This window comes from Sturnus vulgaris, chromosome Z (assembly GCF_052056855.1).
Source record: "Sturnus vulgaris isolate bStuVul1 chromosome Z, bStuVul1.hap1, whole genome shotgun sequence".
Taxonomy (NCBI): Eukaryota; Metazoa; Chordata; class Aves; order Passeriformes; family Sturnidae; genus Sturnus; species Sturnus vulgaris.
Window position 1 is genome coordinate 56,658,383 of NC_142283.1, and position 15,677 is coordinate 56,674,059.

General features: G+C 38.9%; 1 protein-coding gene across 7 annotated transcripts in view; it reads right to left on the reverse strand.

Annotated features, from left to right (window-relative positions):
* Positions 1–373: 373 nt before the first annotated feature.
* Positions 374–15,677, reverse strand: part of ZNF366 (zinc finger protein 366) — a 32,006-nt gene continuing 16,702 nt past the window's right edge. For 4 of the 7 annotated variants that reach the window (XM_014883260.2, XM_014883338.2, XM_088156036.1 and 1 more), the window contains exons 3-7: positions 13,419–13,555; positions 10,976–12,304; positions 8,727–8,918; positions 3,978–4,152; positions 374–2,069 (exon numbers count right to left, since the gene is read on the reverse strand). In XM_014883260.2, coding sequence (XP_014738746.2) covers positions 1,534–2,069; positions 3,978–4,152; positions 8,727–8,918; positions 10,976–12,274 — 2,202 coding nt within the window. In that variant the 5' untranslated portion in view covers positions 12,275–12,304; positions 13,419–13,555 and the 3' untranslated portion in view covers positions 374–1,533. The remainder of the gene's footprint in view (positions 2,070–3,977; positions 4,153–8,726; positions 8,919–10,975; positions 12,305–13,418; positions 13,556–15,677) is intronic. The other 3 variants (XM_014883589.2, XM_088156038.1, XM_088156037.1) reach the window with 1 other exon arrangement.

The following is a 15,677-nucleotide window of genomic DNA, read 5'->3' on the forward strand; positions in this document are numbered from 1 at the left end:
GCTGATGAACTGGTAAGTGTGAGGATCATTAATTTGAAATGTGTGTGTCTTCTTATAGAGGCAGAGAGCTGCGGCCGTATGACTTGTCTTAGCAAGCCATAAGTAGGTGACTTTATTTAATTATAACTTGCTATATAGAGAGCGTGATTGCAATGCATTTCTAATCAAGAACATGGCAGGTAAGTGAAGAAGGTAGTAATATTTGGAAGAGATGTACCATATATACGGATTTTAACCTTTTGAGCTGGGATGTCCAAAGGACAAATTTTATGATTAATTAATTTTTTATTTCCCTGTAAGCAATAGGATGGTGCAGGGCTGCTTTTTGTCTTTCTTGAAGATGCAGGAACTAATATGCTGTTCAAAGTATTCATGCAATTAATGAAAAGTTTAATGGAATATGCTTTCTCCATGTTTGTTATGAACTTATAACTGTATGGGAATCAGAAGGTGAAAAACTGAGTTTGACTCCATAAAAACAACATGAGTGAAATTTATCTGAAAGGCCTGCAGTTTACTGCTCAAGATGTGTACGAGAAGATTTCTGACCCAAATAAGAGGATGGTTTTCCTCTGTGAGGCACTACTTGTTCTGTGAGAGTGATTTTTACTTTCTGAAACAAAAATTTATCAGATCTATGTATTTCAAAAGTATCCTTATAATCATGATAAACTGAAGAGAAAAATGGCAAAGCTGCATAATTTTTTTCAATTAAATTACTCGCACCGTGTTATGTGTAACTATGGCAAGATTGTGAATGCTGCATGCTGATGCTGCCCAGTAAACGTATTGGTCTAAGCAGGCAGTAGAACAAAATGTCAATGAATGCTATTTCACTTCAAGAATTTCTAAATACTCTCATACTGGTTGAAATACAGCAAAGCATGAACATTCCTTGTGCCAGAGGTCTAGCTTTTGTACTAAATTCCAGTCCTTTCAAAGCCTTACAGAATTTTACTGCCTCTCAAGACATTAGTATTTCTATTAATTTGTTTCCCATTTTTCATTGTAAGTAGTTGAACATAGAGTCACTTCAGTAAATCAAAGTATTTGCGCTGTATTAGTTCTGAATGTTGACAGCATTTTCGTGCATGCCATTTTTAATAGCACTCTGTCTTATAATGTGAAATACTTCATATTTTCAGATATTTTTGAGGCATATGGTTAGAAGTGTTCATATATATTTAGTCAGATAATAAATCAGATGCTAAAGTATGGTGCTTTTTGCTAAGTAGAAAATTGCATGTAAGTATCTATCCCCATATAATAGGAAGTAAACTTCTGTACCCAACCCATTGTCTGTTATACATTAAATGGATAAATATAAAAGTGTTATTTTTCAATATCTATTGCATTTCTTGGTGACCTTGAGTTGCTTTATTCTTGTAATGTATGTGTTTTATCCTAAATTATTTTTAATAATTTGGCTTATTTATTTCTAAATACTACTACAGACTTCCAGGCTTTAGTAGCTTACAATTCATGTTAAAATTTCTCTTGCTACCATTTTCCAGCTGTTTTAAAATGTCCATTTTAAATGCCTATAAGCATTGTTTGTTTTTCCATTTTTCTTTCCAGCAATTCTTTCAAACTCTTGTTCCTGTGCTTGAAATACAAGTAATCAGAGAGAGAGTGACCAAGTCTGGCCTTTTCAAAGGATCTAAAGCTGAGATGTTCTTTGTTGTTTGCAAGCTCTCCCTCTCCACATCTCTCCTCTTTGTCTGAATTTCCTATTCTCTTCCCCAGTCCTCCCTCACTTAACGCCTCTTCCTTCTCATTGCAGTAGGACTCTCTGAAGTCCTTCATCATGCACTCAGGTTTGCCAGAGAGATCTTGAGCCATGTACAGCTTGTTGTCATCATGGTGGTACGTGGCAGGGCTGTACCGCTCTGCCCCATAGCAGTTGTCTTCTTCTTCTTCCTGGCATGAGCTTCCCTTGGCACTCTCACCATCAGAATGAAATGAGATTCCCTTCCCTTGGCTTTTCTGGGAAAGATCAAATGGCTCTTCCTGTTCCAAGCTTCTCAAGACATTGCTCTGGGACAGAGCAATCCTTCCTCTTCCAAAACCTTGTAGCGGTTTGAGGGGAGGAGAAAAGGGAAAAAAAAATATAAGGCAATTTTACTTCTTGATACATGGCTATAAACAAAATCTGAGGTGTCTTTGTATTTCGTATTTTACCTTTTTCTTCCATCCAGCTATTTTCAAGTACTTCACTGTTTACATCTCATGGCATCTCCTTCGAGATGTTGCAAGAAGGAGTGCTATTGCATACACTTCACAGCCAGGTTAGGACACACAAAACATTGTTTTGTACAGCCAGACTCTGGATGATGCAGCTGGGAAGCAAAGTGAAATGGTCTGGCCTTTTGTAAACCGAATTTTGCCAATCAACCTACTCACTTCCACCTTCATGTTCTTTTTTATAAAAAAAAACCCTTGGATCTAAATCATCACAGTCCATAATCAGAGGAGTTCAAGAGGCTACATGCATGGTAATGTATTTGTTCTATGGACACTGTGGTCCAAAGTTAATACTTTAAAAATGAAAAGACAACAGTCTCAGCAGTCCATAAGTCTCCTTAATTTTCCCCCTTTCATTCACTGAGAAACAATCAACTGAAAAGTTCTACACACTAGATAGTGCTTCAGCTTGAGGAAATCATTATAAACAAATGATTTTGAGCAGTGCATATAAATATGCATATAATCCTGGATGTGGTTTGTCTTTGTATTTGTCAGTGTCTCCCCTCTTGCTGGAAATGCAGATTATCCAAGAGGAATTTGTGGTCTCAAAAATGCTCCAAACATCATCAGGATATATTTAAAAGAATTCGGATACTGCAGGCATATGCCAGCTTCATTAAAGACTAGTGACAACACAAGGTGAGGGTTTCACCCAATAGCAAATACCTGTGAAAGTCACTATTTTACTCACTTCCAATTTTTTCTTTTTTTTTTTTTTTTTAATTTTCCACTCAATAATTGAATCTCGTTTCTGAAGAATCTATGCTGTCTCACTAGATAGCAGATGTTATTTTGCTACAAGGTATATTTGTTAGAAGGATTCACAAACAGGTATTAGGCCTCACAAATTTTCTCATATCTGGTAAGCCTCAAGGGCAGCAGAATCTCTGTACAATGAAAAGCTCTTAGGCAATCTCCAATTACAAGCAATTGTTTAACTAGCATGATGCTGTGGGATATTTACAGAAAAAAAACACTTATTTCATTAGCCATTAGGGTCTTCATAAATTTTACACCAAATGTCATTAATGTTTTAGAAGTGTGCTAACCTGCCTTAAAACTTGAACACCAGGAACACCAAGAAATCTTACCCATCAAAGGATTATTTATCTGCAAAATCTTAAAAAAACATATATTGGACACCCAAACCCTTAAAAAATTCTCCCTAATTCTCTCACTTCTTTAGATAGCATTGATCTGTGTACACCCATGAGGATGACTTCAGAAAGTATATGTGGTAGGCAGACTGGAAATGTTTTGCAGGATGCCCTCAGTAGTCAAAAATCCTTATGCTGTGAGATTTATACTTTGAGGAATATCCCCTCCTGTCCATGTGCTTCCTTGTAAATGGGATCTTGAGCCTATAGCCTTCATCTGACAACAGCTACGCCAATACAGTACAGAATGACCAAGGCTTCTGGATGTAGACCCATAGAGAATTCCATCCCTGTCCCAGACTGGAACCCAATAAGCAGTGAGAAAGGACCATAGGTGTTCCAGATTTTCTTTTTCTGTCAATTTAGGATTTTTAGGATTAATTTATTATTTATTCGGGACATATAACGCTATAGTTATATAGCAAATAACTTCACAGGCTTATGGGATTCTATCTCTTGCAATAGCATTGGATCTATGATATAAGTTTGTGGATCTGTAGTACACAGCCCATTTGTGTTTACTGATATGCATATTCAGATCTCACAGAGAATAATATTGCTGAAAATTATTACCTTGAGAGTGAAATCCTCTTTCCATGACCCCATGTTTGACTTTCATGTGCCGGGTTAGGTTCCCCTTCAAGGTGAATTTGCTGGGACAGTAGAGGCACTTAAATGGTTTACTATCTGAGTGCAAGTGCATGTGTCCCATTAAATTGTGCATTCTGTTAAACTCCTTTCCACATAGCTGTAAAAATGGTAAAAACGAAAATTATTAGTTTGAAGCAGTATTTTCAAGGTCAACATTTTCAAAGGAAATAGGACCTATGCTCCTCAACTTAAACCCTGGCAGGTTTTGGCTGCAATATTTTTCAAAGTTCCAGGCAAAAATCCTACAGGCAAAAACATATGGTTGAGTATTTAAGACATTCTGAACTGCTGACATTTTTTAATATTGGTGACCAGCACACATAGTCAAGGATTCCCCAAAAGCAGTCAGTGTTGTTGAAAGGAGGAGAAAGACTTAAGGGAGTAATCTGGAAGGCTCTTAAGTTGAATGTGATTCAAAGTACAAGTTTCTGCCCTGGTGAACCATTCCATTTGTAATTTATACATATAGCCTTTACTCAAGAACAATATCAGGCAGAAATGGAATTATTAAACCAATTAAGGGTTTCTGTAAAACTCTTAATTCAAGTAGAATATTACTTCTCTTTAAATGGAAATTAAATGGCTGCACATTTTGCTTAAAGTTAGAAAAAGGAATTCCTTGTTTTTCTATGTTTCTTTCTCACCCATTTTTTCCCTCATTCTTTCATCATTTGCTTATCAACCCTTGTGCTTCGGTGTCTCTGGTGAGTAAGCTGCAATTTAAACAGTCATGAGGCTGCAAGAATGACTCAGCTTTCCCTGAAGCATGTTCCTGCCAGCTCAAGCCATTGATCGTGCAATATTCCTTTTGATGGAACAATAAGGGTGAGTTTTATTCATTGTTGTTTATTTAGATGAGTCCTTTTGTAGTCTGGACTCTTATGCATTCTTAAGACACTAGAGTTTGACATCACTATTACAGGCTTCCAGTCTTAATTGTCTTCTGGTCTTTCCTTATCAGGATTTATAATTTTATTCACATTCAAGTAGTCATTTCCATCCTCTGCAAACTTCTGTGTTTGCTTTCTACTTTTTTTTTTTCTGACTTGTTTTACCCTCGGATTTTAATTTTTTAACATTATTCTAATTACCACATGAACCAGAGTCACCATTACTGAGTAAGTGAAACCTTCATTTGACAGACAATTACTAACTAGAAATTACTAAGACTCCACCAGATTTTTTTGTTTCTCTTTCCTCATACTGAAAAGATGGAGCTTGGTAAAGGATAGTTCTTTATAGCATAAATGTTCTGTGTGTCTGAATAAAGTTGACAGGTTTTCCATTTCCCAGAGTCAGGCACATCTTAGAGATGTGGAAATGTATTCTTGTCCTGAAATCTCCTCTGGGGACATGAGGAAATGGTACTAGAGTGCAGAGGTGTGGCAGGAAAGTTAAAGAAATGCAGATAGGAAAACTGTTTTTCTGAATTATGAGTCTCTGTGGCATAATCTCTGTTTTACTGGTCATTTCAAAAAGGCATGAGACACCTTTCAGATGAATACCTATGATCCAGATGTAAAAGAAAGTAGATTTCTCACTCATATGCTGGAAGATTGCAACTCAAATCTAGCTGGAGTACACAGCTAACACTCAGTGAAGAGCCTGAGTCTGCAGATCAAATTAGAACATTGTACAAGATTTTCTTTCTCTCTGACATGACAGGCTTGTGAGCACTGACGAGCAAAGTGTGAAAGACGACAAGTTTGTAAGAGAACTTGGGATAACAGAACAACATGGTTTACTTGTGGACTTTCTGTTAGGCTGTATACTTTACAAAACAAAATTAAAGTCCTGAAGAGAGCACATCAAGTCTGCTGAACAGACTTTGTTGTCCTAGCTGGTGAAATGGACTTTAGTATAGTTTGCTCTAAAAGTCTACATTAGTTCTACCCTAGATTTTGTCCTCCTAAGCCAGGATGAAGTATCATCCTTCTAGATTTGTCACCTGTTTTGTTTCTTCTCAAAGTACTTCTCTCTCACATTTTCTTTGATTTTGACTCCTGCTTAAAACACACTTTGTAGATGGGGGGAAAAAGTGATGTTCAAAACATCTGTTGCAGATATTTGTCTGGCCTGAAGAAAAATCCATTGCATCTTTTATTGGATATCTAAAACATTGATTACTTCAGCACTAAAAGCAACAGTAAATTTCATGGAAACTTTCTCTATAACTCTAGGTTAGTACTGCTGCACCAGTTGGTGGAATGCCTTCATAACCCATCAGGTTTTTTTTCTTGAACAGAAATAAAAAAAGACACATGGGCTCAGGCCTTTAAATGCTACAGAGAAGTTCACTCTTCATAGGAAAATCAAACAGAGATCCAGGCTGCAGCTGGATGAGGAAACAGAAGGGACAACTATTTGCTACTCCCTCACTTTTGATAGTATGTGCTTAGCTGTGATTAGACACATAGGAAAGCTCATGTTTTCTTTTGCTGTGAGAAAAAGGTAAAGAAAACCATTGCATGTGGTGAAGTATAAAGGCTACTGCTGTGCTCTCTTTCCCTTGCATTCTTCTTCTTTTTTTTTTTTTCTTCATAAGAAGGGTGTTCCTTTCCTCAAAGAAAGAAGGAGAGGGAGAATGACTGTAAACTGTCCAAAAGGACCGTGAGAAAACAGGAAGCTTTGAAAAGTACAAGAGAAAGCAAGATGAAATCTATTTGCAGGCGGTTCCCCGGGGACATGTGAGCCATTGTTAAGCAGGCTGTTCATACAGCTATATCCTTCCTTCTGCTGAGGAGGAGCTTGGTGCCAAAAGGCTGCTATCTGGTCATTGCCTTAACCCTCCAACTACCAGCCAGAAATAATTGCTTTCAAGAGTCTTTGAGGGCTCTGTCAGAGAGGTACTGTTAGGATGTTCCTAATGCAAAAAAGCAATTCCTGATTCTGCCTCTGCTTATTGTTGCACTGCCAGGGGCACTGATGTTGATTCATATCCCTTCAGCCATATGAGAAACAGATTCACTGTGCTTACTTGTTTCTTTCCTCATAGGAACACTGGGTGGGGACAGAAAAATAAAAAAATAAGAAAAACAGGTGTTCCTGTAGAGCTTTTGTTACTATCTGGAAAACACACCGGTGATACTCCTTTTCCCAGTTTCAACTATTGCCCTCTCCAAACTTCAGTAGTCTGTCACCATCAAACACTGAGCTGAACACAACCTTCCAGCTAATCTGCACGTACCCAAAAAGTCATGTGGATCCACATACTGCACCCACAAAATCTGATCCAAAAATTGAATTTCTTTTCTGAAGTTTGGGCAGTCAGAGGAGGATTTCAACCAAATGGGAACAAAAGGGCAGGTTTGCAGATGTTTTCAAATAATTAAAATCTCCAGCAGACCTGACATGTTACACCCTAAGAATTTCAGCAAAATAAATTCTTTTATCAACATAAAATAATGTAAGCACTATTATATAAAATATTATCTTCATAAGACATAACTTAAAATAAAATACTGAAGTTAGACGACTTTGCTGCTAGTTTTTCAAAGTAAATGTTTTTGAAGTTAACAAAGCAAAATGATTAAGTCAGAAGGATTAATTTTGACATTTTCATACTAAAACTAACACTGAATATATAGGAATATATCATATATTCCTATGGCATTTTGAAATTATGCATTTTTTCAAGAAAAATAATTAAATTTAAAATTTTTCATCCACCTCTGCTTCTTCATGGAATATTCCTTTTAAGAAAATATTCGATAACATAAAGATGCAGGATGAAAGAGTTCTAGAAATTGCTTCCAAATCAGCCTTCAGTTACTTATGCATAATAATATGGGTAATATGCTACTCTGTATTTACAGCCATCTTAGAGCAATTTAAAGTGGGAAAAAACATCTACGACCTTTCATTTCATAAGGTATGACTACAGTAATTAACCAGATATGCAGCAAAAGAACTTACGTTGCATCCAATACTGAGTAAGAATATAGATATTAATAATTCATAAGGAATATATTAGAAGTAAACACGGTCAATAAAGTCTTAAAGGTTTATGGGGAGGGTGGAGAAAAGGGAGTATCAGCCTCCAGTGCTGCGGGGAAGCAGCAAACTGGAATTTGCACAGGATTGTAGAAAGGCCAGGTGGTCTCAGAGGCTGTCTTGTTAGCATACTGATATCCTGCCCTGAATTTCAGTCTGGTAATTACACGTGGCCCGTTCAAATCCCTTCTGTAGTTTTATTTTGCTGTGGCTTTTTCTGGCTCCTTTCTTGAATTGTTGCATAGCATCACTGTGTGAAGTTGTGGCTGCTACTTTTGCACGATCCTCTGCAGAGTGCATTACTTAATTTCTGCTTTTTTAGTGTTTCAAACTATTAAGCACTTAAACTTCTATTTGGATGGTTGTACTAAACAAATGTCAGATATGTTTATTGTCTTCAAACATTTGTGGCACATAAACGATCACAGGGCAAAAAAAACCAAAACTGTGTGAGGATGAATGATACTGAAGGGAAAGGGAGTAAACCACAGTCCATTATTTTGTGCTACACAAGCAGAACCTGGATAAAGAAAGAAAATCAGACTGATTTATGCTAATTTTTGAATGCAAGTGCAGTATGTGTTAGCAGGCTTTGTTTTTCTATTCTATCATATCATAAGACAATAATATCAGAGAAATGTACTATAGGTTAATACCTCTGCCACCAAATGCACTTACCTTACATTTAAAGGGTTTGACATCAGAGTGAACAATCATATGGGCCTTGAGAGTCTGCTTTTGCACAAAGCTCTTGAAGCACAAATGGCATTGATAGGCTCTGATATTGGTGTGAATCAGGACATGTCGCTTCATGTTGGCCAGCAGGGTAAATTCCCGGCCACAAATTCCACATTTGTGCTCTTTCACACCCTGAAAAAAAAGAAAAAAAATCTGTAGATGGAAAATTTTCTTGGTAATTCAATTGTCAGTACAGCAATTTATGAATTATTCATTCTGCATTAGCAGAGTTGATAATAAATTATTTAACTTTCAACATTTTTCAAGGTACCTATGTATTTTCTCCTGACAAATTCTTGCAAGCTTCTGAGAAACAGAAAAGTAAAACAAAATGTAAGCTTAATGAAATAATGAAGTCTGTTTTCAAATCAGACATAATCAGTGTCAGAGCTTCCCTTTCCTGCTCTGCTGCTTAATTAAAGTATTGATCAAACTTATAAAGTTACTGACGAAGAATAAAAGCCACAAGTTAAAAGACCAAAGCAATGCTTGCCTTTAATAATAGAATGTGACTGGATTATGAAAAGCTCTGTTTTGAAGAAAGTTACAGAAAATAATCTGAAGCAACTGAGACTAGTCAAGCAATATCACCAAATAAGATTATACATCTTACATTTGTTGCAGAGAGAAAAAACCTGTTCATTCTTAGTGGGATTTTCAGTAACCTTAGTGGAATTATTTCATTTTATATGAGATTTATAGAACATTTCTATCACTTCTTATGCTATCCACTCAATTTAGTACTGCATAATTCAATATTATTACTCACACATCTGTGGTCTGTCAGCTTCTCAAACAGTGATTTAAATACTATGAAAATCAAAGAATTTGTTATTAAAGAGCTTAAGCGTTTCACTTGCTGAAGGTAATAAGGATTTACTAGTGAGGTGCTGAGAGCAATTACTCCTTCTTCAGGCCTTCTTTAAAAAGATGTGAAATGACTGTTGGTGGTTTTCGCAGTTAATTACAAAACTAAAACTGAACATCACCAGCAGTTTCAAGTGTCTGCTCATCTGATATGTGGCTGCATTTAGTCAGCTCAGAGCTATAAATTATATTCGCAGCTGAATTCACCTGAGGCTGTCGACAAAGAAGCAGAAGCCCTCTAAAGACTATGAGGCATTTCATCTCCTGTGACAAAAAAACTACCAAGTCTTCAATTAGTGGAATCTTTTATGGTAAATCCGAAGACCAGGGAATCTCCAGAAAGAACAGAAATCATAAGCATGAAGCAGAAAAGAAAAAGCAAATGTGGAAGTAGAGGTTGTCTGGTTTTCAAAGAATACATGACTATAATACTCAAGTGCTGTAGCTTTCTGTATTTTTAATGTTTTTCATTAAACGTGCCAAAAGTCAAATACTAATTCAAATGCAAATCTGGAAGCAAACTTTTTTTAAGTGAAAGATTTTGATTTGTCTTATTATTTTTGTAAAAGTGGATACTCTAATTCAGAGCTTCTTGAATAGAACAATTGCATTTTTCCTATTTTTGAAAGCAATATTTCCAGAAATGTTCCAAAGCATTCTCCTACCCTAATCCGACTCTTCTGTCACCACTGTAGGCAGTGGCAAGATTGCCCCTTGATATGAACTGCCTGTGATTATGATCCTACTTGTCCATTTCTATTAACTGGCATCCTGGATAACATATGTACAAAGGGGAATTTTTCTTAGGGTTGTTTAGTTTTTTAAATGTCTCATTATAATGATTCTTCAAAATCTGATGAGTAATAACATACTTTTTTTTGCTGCAGTCCACTACAAACCCATGTACTTCCTAATTAAGGGAACAAAGTATCAGAACTGGCTCCCAGTAAAATAATCTCTTAAAATTACGGGATAAGGGGGTGATTATACAGCTCTGCAACATTTTACAGAAGGCCACTCCAAAAAAAAAAATAAAACCCAAGAAACAGAGACATATGAATCCAGTTTGGGGAAGTGATACAGGGGGTTTAATTGAATTCCTGCTTATAACAAATTTGGGTTTGCGTGTACTTTCTTAAGGCTGACAATGACATATGGCTGATACGACTGCCAGCAATGCTGGGGTTTCTGCATAAGCCTCTGCAGCTGACAAGAGGCCACATTTCTGAGGAGGTACCTATACGTATCTTTAGTAGCCTGTAATCCTTGTACTACCTTGTACTACCTTGTACTTCACTTCTTCAAAGTGAGAGCTGGCTTACCTTGTGAGTCAGGGAGTGTTGCTTCAGGTGGTGAGGCTGCACAAACTCCATGCCGCATTCAGTGCAGATGTATGGGCGGATGTCTTTGTGCTTCATCATGTGGTTTTGCAGCTGGCTTGGGTATTGGAAGGTCTTATCACATTCGGTGCAATTGTACTGTATAGGGCCACGGTGAGTGGTTAGGTGTCTCTTCAGCTGGGCCAGAGTTGGAAAGTCCAGACCACACTCCACACAAATGTTTTCTCGCCCACTCTCGTGCTTAGACTCGTGTGCTTTCAGCTCACTGGGGTAGGCAAAACCCCTGCCACAGATCCTGCAGTTGTAAGGTTTGATGTCACTGTGCTGCATCATGTGTCTCTTAAGGTGACTGGTTTGAGTGAAAGCCTTGTGGCACACCTGGCACTTATGTGGCCGGGTGCCCTGGTGTGTCAACATATGTGTGTGCAAGTGGCTCAGCTGCTTGAAAAGCTTGCCACACCGGGTGCAAGCATGTGGCTTAATGCCACTGTGACCCAAGATATGGGTGACCAAATTATACTTGGATGTATAGGATTTCTCACACATTGGACATTGCCAGCGTTTCTGTTCACCCCCCACATCAACATAGTAGCTGTCATCTATCTGAAGGTTGACATCTACTCTTTCCACTTTCTGTTTGTTTTCACCACTTTCTTTTACTTCAGTCCTCCTAAAGGGGGGTTCTGGAGGTCTTTTCATTTGAAAAGGGTTCCTGAAATGAAAGTTTGGTGGTACAATAAAAGGAAACATTAAGCCAGGGTGGACTTTAGGATAATAAGGGTAAGGAGCCTGCATGAATGCTGGGCCACTGGGCCATGCCATGTTAGGCTTCACTGGTTCTTGCTTAATGGGCTTGGCTCCAAAATGCTCCAGAGTTCTGTAGAACTGAAAACCAAAGTTGCAGAGGTCAATCATCTGGGAACTGTACTTGGGCTGAGCTGGCTGTTGGAACACCAAGGGGAGACTGGAAGAGCCTATGTCATTGTGATCTTCAGCTCTATCTGGTGATGATGAGGAATCCTCAATGGTGATGGGAGGAGGCATTTTTGTTGGCATGCTCTTGCGTTTACGAGACCCTCCTTCCAAGGACCCCGGGAATGTTTCCATGTTTTCAAGAGGAGGAGGACCATAGCGGAAATGAGAGAGGTGTGTCCTGAATTCTTCATCAAATTGAGTTGTTCTGTGTGGCTTTGTAATGGGGCTGAGTGGCTGCAGGCAGTGAGAAAAGGGAGAGGCTCGGGTATTGTCCACATTAAAACTTGTTTCTTCGTTCTTCATCATATTCAATTTTCTTCTCTGTGGCCAAAATTCCTTAAAATAAGCAAAAGAACCCCAAATATGTTTATTTCTTCCTGTTTTTCTGGATTTAACATTCTATTGACCATTTTATTGTTTTGAAGGTTGCTGGGTTTTTAAAATGAATAAAACTAAGGATTTCTTAGGTTCGTATAAGACAAAGGGCTTTTAAAGAAGAATTAAATAGGTAAGCAGAAAGCAAAAACGCTTTGGTCTTCCTGCAGCAGGTCTGACCCACACATTTTTACAACACAAACATTCTGTACTGCAGCACACTACTTCACAGATGAATCAGTATGGCAATGTTTCTCCCTAATTTAATTCAGTCAGTCTGTTTGTGGGCAAAATTCTGTCCTTGGCTGCACATGAACAGGCTCTAGAAACTGGCAGTGCATCTAAAGGATATGGCAATACAAACAATTATATACACATTTTTTATGGTTGTGACATGAAAAGCTAAAGCCAAAAAATGTTAAACTTCTTTGTATCATTAACATGTGCTGCTGTGAGAGAAAACAATGGCCAAGTGATCTAAGGACACTGTGTACCATCAGGTTTTGAGCCATGTTTCCTGGCTACTCGCACTTTGTATTGTAATAAGAAGGCGGAGATTAATTTATTTTCTTTGTTATAATCACAGAGATATTTGCCTGGCAGATCTGGGGGAGGAAAGACATTTGACAACTCTCCAAATTACATTCTGTTTAATAGGCTTTATCTAAGATTTTTTTATTTGTTTGTTTGTTTCTAAACAGGTGGGCAAAAGCACCACTATAAAACTAAACAAAGAACTTTGATGTCAACAAAACATCTGGGACTCCAGAGTAGCTGACACCTAAAAATGCTCTGAGCATATCTGATGATACAATGTGATGAGGCAGATTAATAATTTTCTCCTGGCAAAACTTTATGTTCCACTGATCATATGGGGAACTTCATCTGAATTTGTGTTCATCTAAAACATTGGTTATAAATTTCATAAACAAAGCTGCTACCTTTTCCCTTGTCCTTCTAGAGTCATAGAATCAGAAAATTTTCATTAGAAAAAACCTTTAAGATCATCAATTCCAGCCATTAAATGCTGAAGCCACCACAAAAACATCTACGTCTAAGTAGCACATCTACACACCTTTTAAATACCTCCAAGGATGGAGACTCAATCACTTCTGTGGGCAGCCTGGTTCAGTTCTTGACCACCTTTTTTGTGAAGAGGTTTTTTCCCTGGAACAACTTGAGGCCATTTCCTCTTGTCCTGTCACTTGTTACCTGGGAGAAGGGGCAAATACCCACCTGGTTACAACTTCCTTTCAAGCAGCTGTAGAGAGTGATAATGTTACCCTGAAGTCCTTTTCTCCAGACTAAACAACCCCAGCTTCCTCAGACACTCATCACAGGACTTGTGCTCCAGACCCTTCACCAGTTCCACTGCCCTTCTCTGGACTCACTCCAGCACTTCAGTGTCCTTCTTGGACTGAGGGGTCCAAAGCTGAACACAGGATTTAAGGTGTGGCCTCACCAGTGCCAAGTACAGGGGGACAATCCCTGCCCTGCTCCTGCTGGCCACACTATTGCTGGAACAGGCCAGGATGCCATTGGCCTTCTTGGCCACCTGGGCACTGCTGGCTCATGTTCAGCTGCTGTCACCAGCACCCCCAGGTCCTTTTCCTGAGGGCAGCTTTGCAGCCACTCTGCCCCAGCCTGTGGCACTGCCTGGGGTTGTTGTGACCCAAGGGCAGGACCCAGCACTGGCCTTGTTGAACCTCACACCACTGGCCTTGGGCCATGATCCAGCCTGCCCAGATCCCTCTGCAGAGCCTCCCTGCCCTCCAGCACAACAACACTCCCACCCAGCTTGGACTCATCTGCAAATTTAGTGAATGTACACTTGATCCCACATTCATCAAAAAAGATATTAAACAGAACTGGCTCCAGTACTGAGCCCTGGGGAACACCCCTGGTAGCCATCTGCCAGCTGGATGTAACTCCATTCACTACCACTCTCTGGGCCAGTGCATCCTGACTTTTTTTTTTTTAAATGGGAAATAGTGTACACACGAAGCCATGAGCTGTCTGTTTCTCCAGGAGAACTCTGTGGGAAATACTGTGAGAAGCTTTGTTGAAGTCTAGGAAGACAGAATACATAGCTTTTCCTTCTTTCACTAAGCAAGTCATAGAAGGAGTTCCTGCTGGGGAAGTAGGACTTGCCTTTCATGAACCCACGCTGGCTGAGCTTGACCCCCTCCCGCGCTGCTCTGTACATGCTGTGTGATGGCACTCAGGATGAACAGCTCCACAACCCTCCTTCAAACCCTTCCTGTAAGTGGCAGTCATATTTGCTAACCTCCAGTTGACTGGGACCTCCTCTGGGATATCCAGAGTGCTGGTAAATGATGGAAAGTAGCTCCGTGAGCACTTTCACCAGCTCCCTTGTACCCTTGGGTGGATCCCATCAGTCCTACAGACTTGTGCCAGTCTAAGTATTGTAGCAGGTTGCTATTTCCCCTTGGATTATGGGGGCTTCATTTGGTTTCCTGTCTCTGTCTTCCAGTTCAGAGGCCTGAGCACCCTGAGAATGACTGGTCTGACTATGTGAGACTGAAGAAAAAAGGCACAAAGTACCTCAGCCTTTTCTTCACCATTTGACATTAAGTTTCACCCAACATCCAACAAAGAGTGAAGGTTCTCCTTGGCTCACTTTTTGATGTGAATGTATATATAGAACTTTCTGTGTTATTTTTTGTGGCAGTAGCTGGATTAAGTTGGAGCTAGGCTCTGGCCTCTCCAGTTTTCTCTCTACATAAGCTCGTGACATCCTTGTAGCCCTCCTGAGGGATGCACTTACATGAATGTGTTTGTGTGCATGTATCTAGCCAACCAGGCAAAGGTTGGGTTGGAAAACTAGACATATTTTCCCTCTATCATCTGTGACATGTTGATTCTATTTATACCATAATTCTTGGAAATGCTGGGTGGAGAGCATGAAGGTGAGTGGAGCACTAAATACAATCCTATTTCTATTTCAGGAAGCTCCATGCTGGATAAGCCTTCTTCTAAAGATAGATGAAAGCACATCTCTGTGACCTAGTTAGGCCATGGGCAAGAGAAGGCACTTTAAAAAACTTTCTGCAAACAGATTGTTTCCTTCTAATAGTGTAGACTGAGTAATTATCTTTGAGATGAAAGTGTGAAGCTAAAGGCTCAGTGACAAAACTCTGAGACGGAAAGTTTAGACAAAAGGATCAAACAACTCACAAAGGAGGACTAACTGAAGGAAAAATTGAAGGATATCTAAACTTATGACTCAAAATCCACATTGGATATAGGGAAAGGATAAAATAATTGCTTACAACTTGGACAAGTATCTCCTAATTATACCATGATATTACTT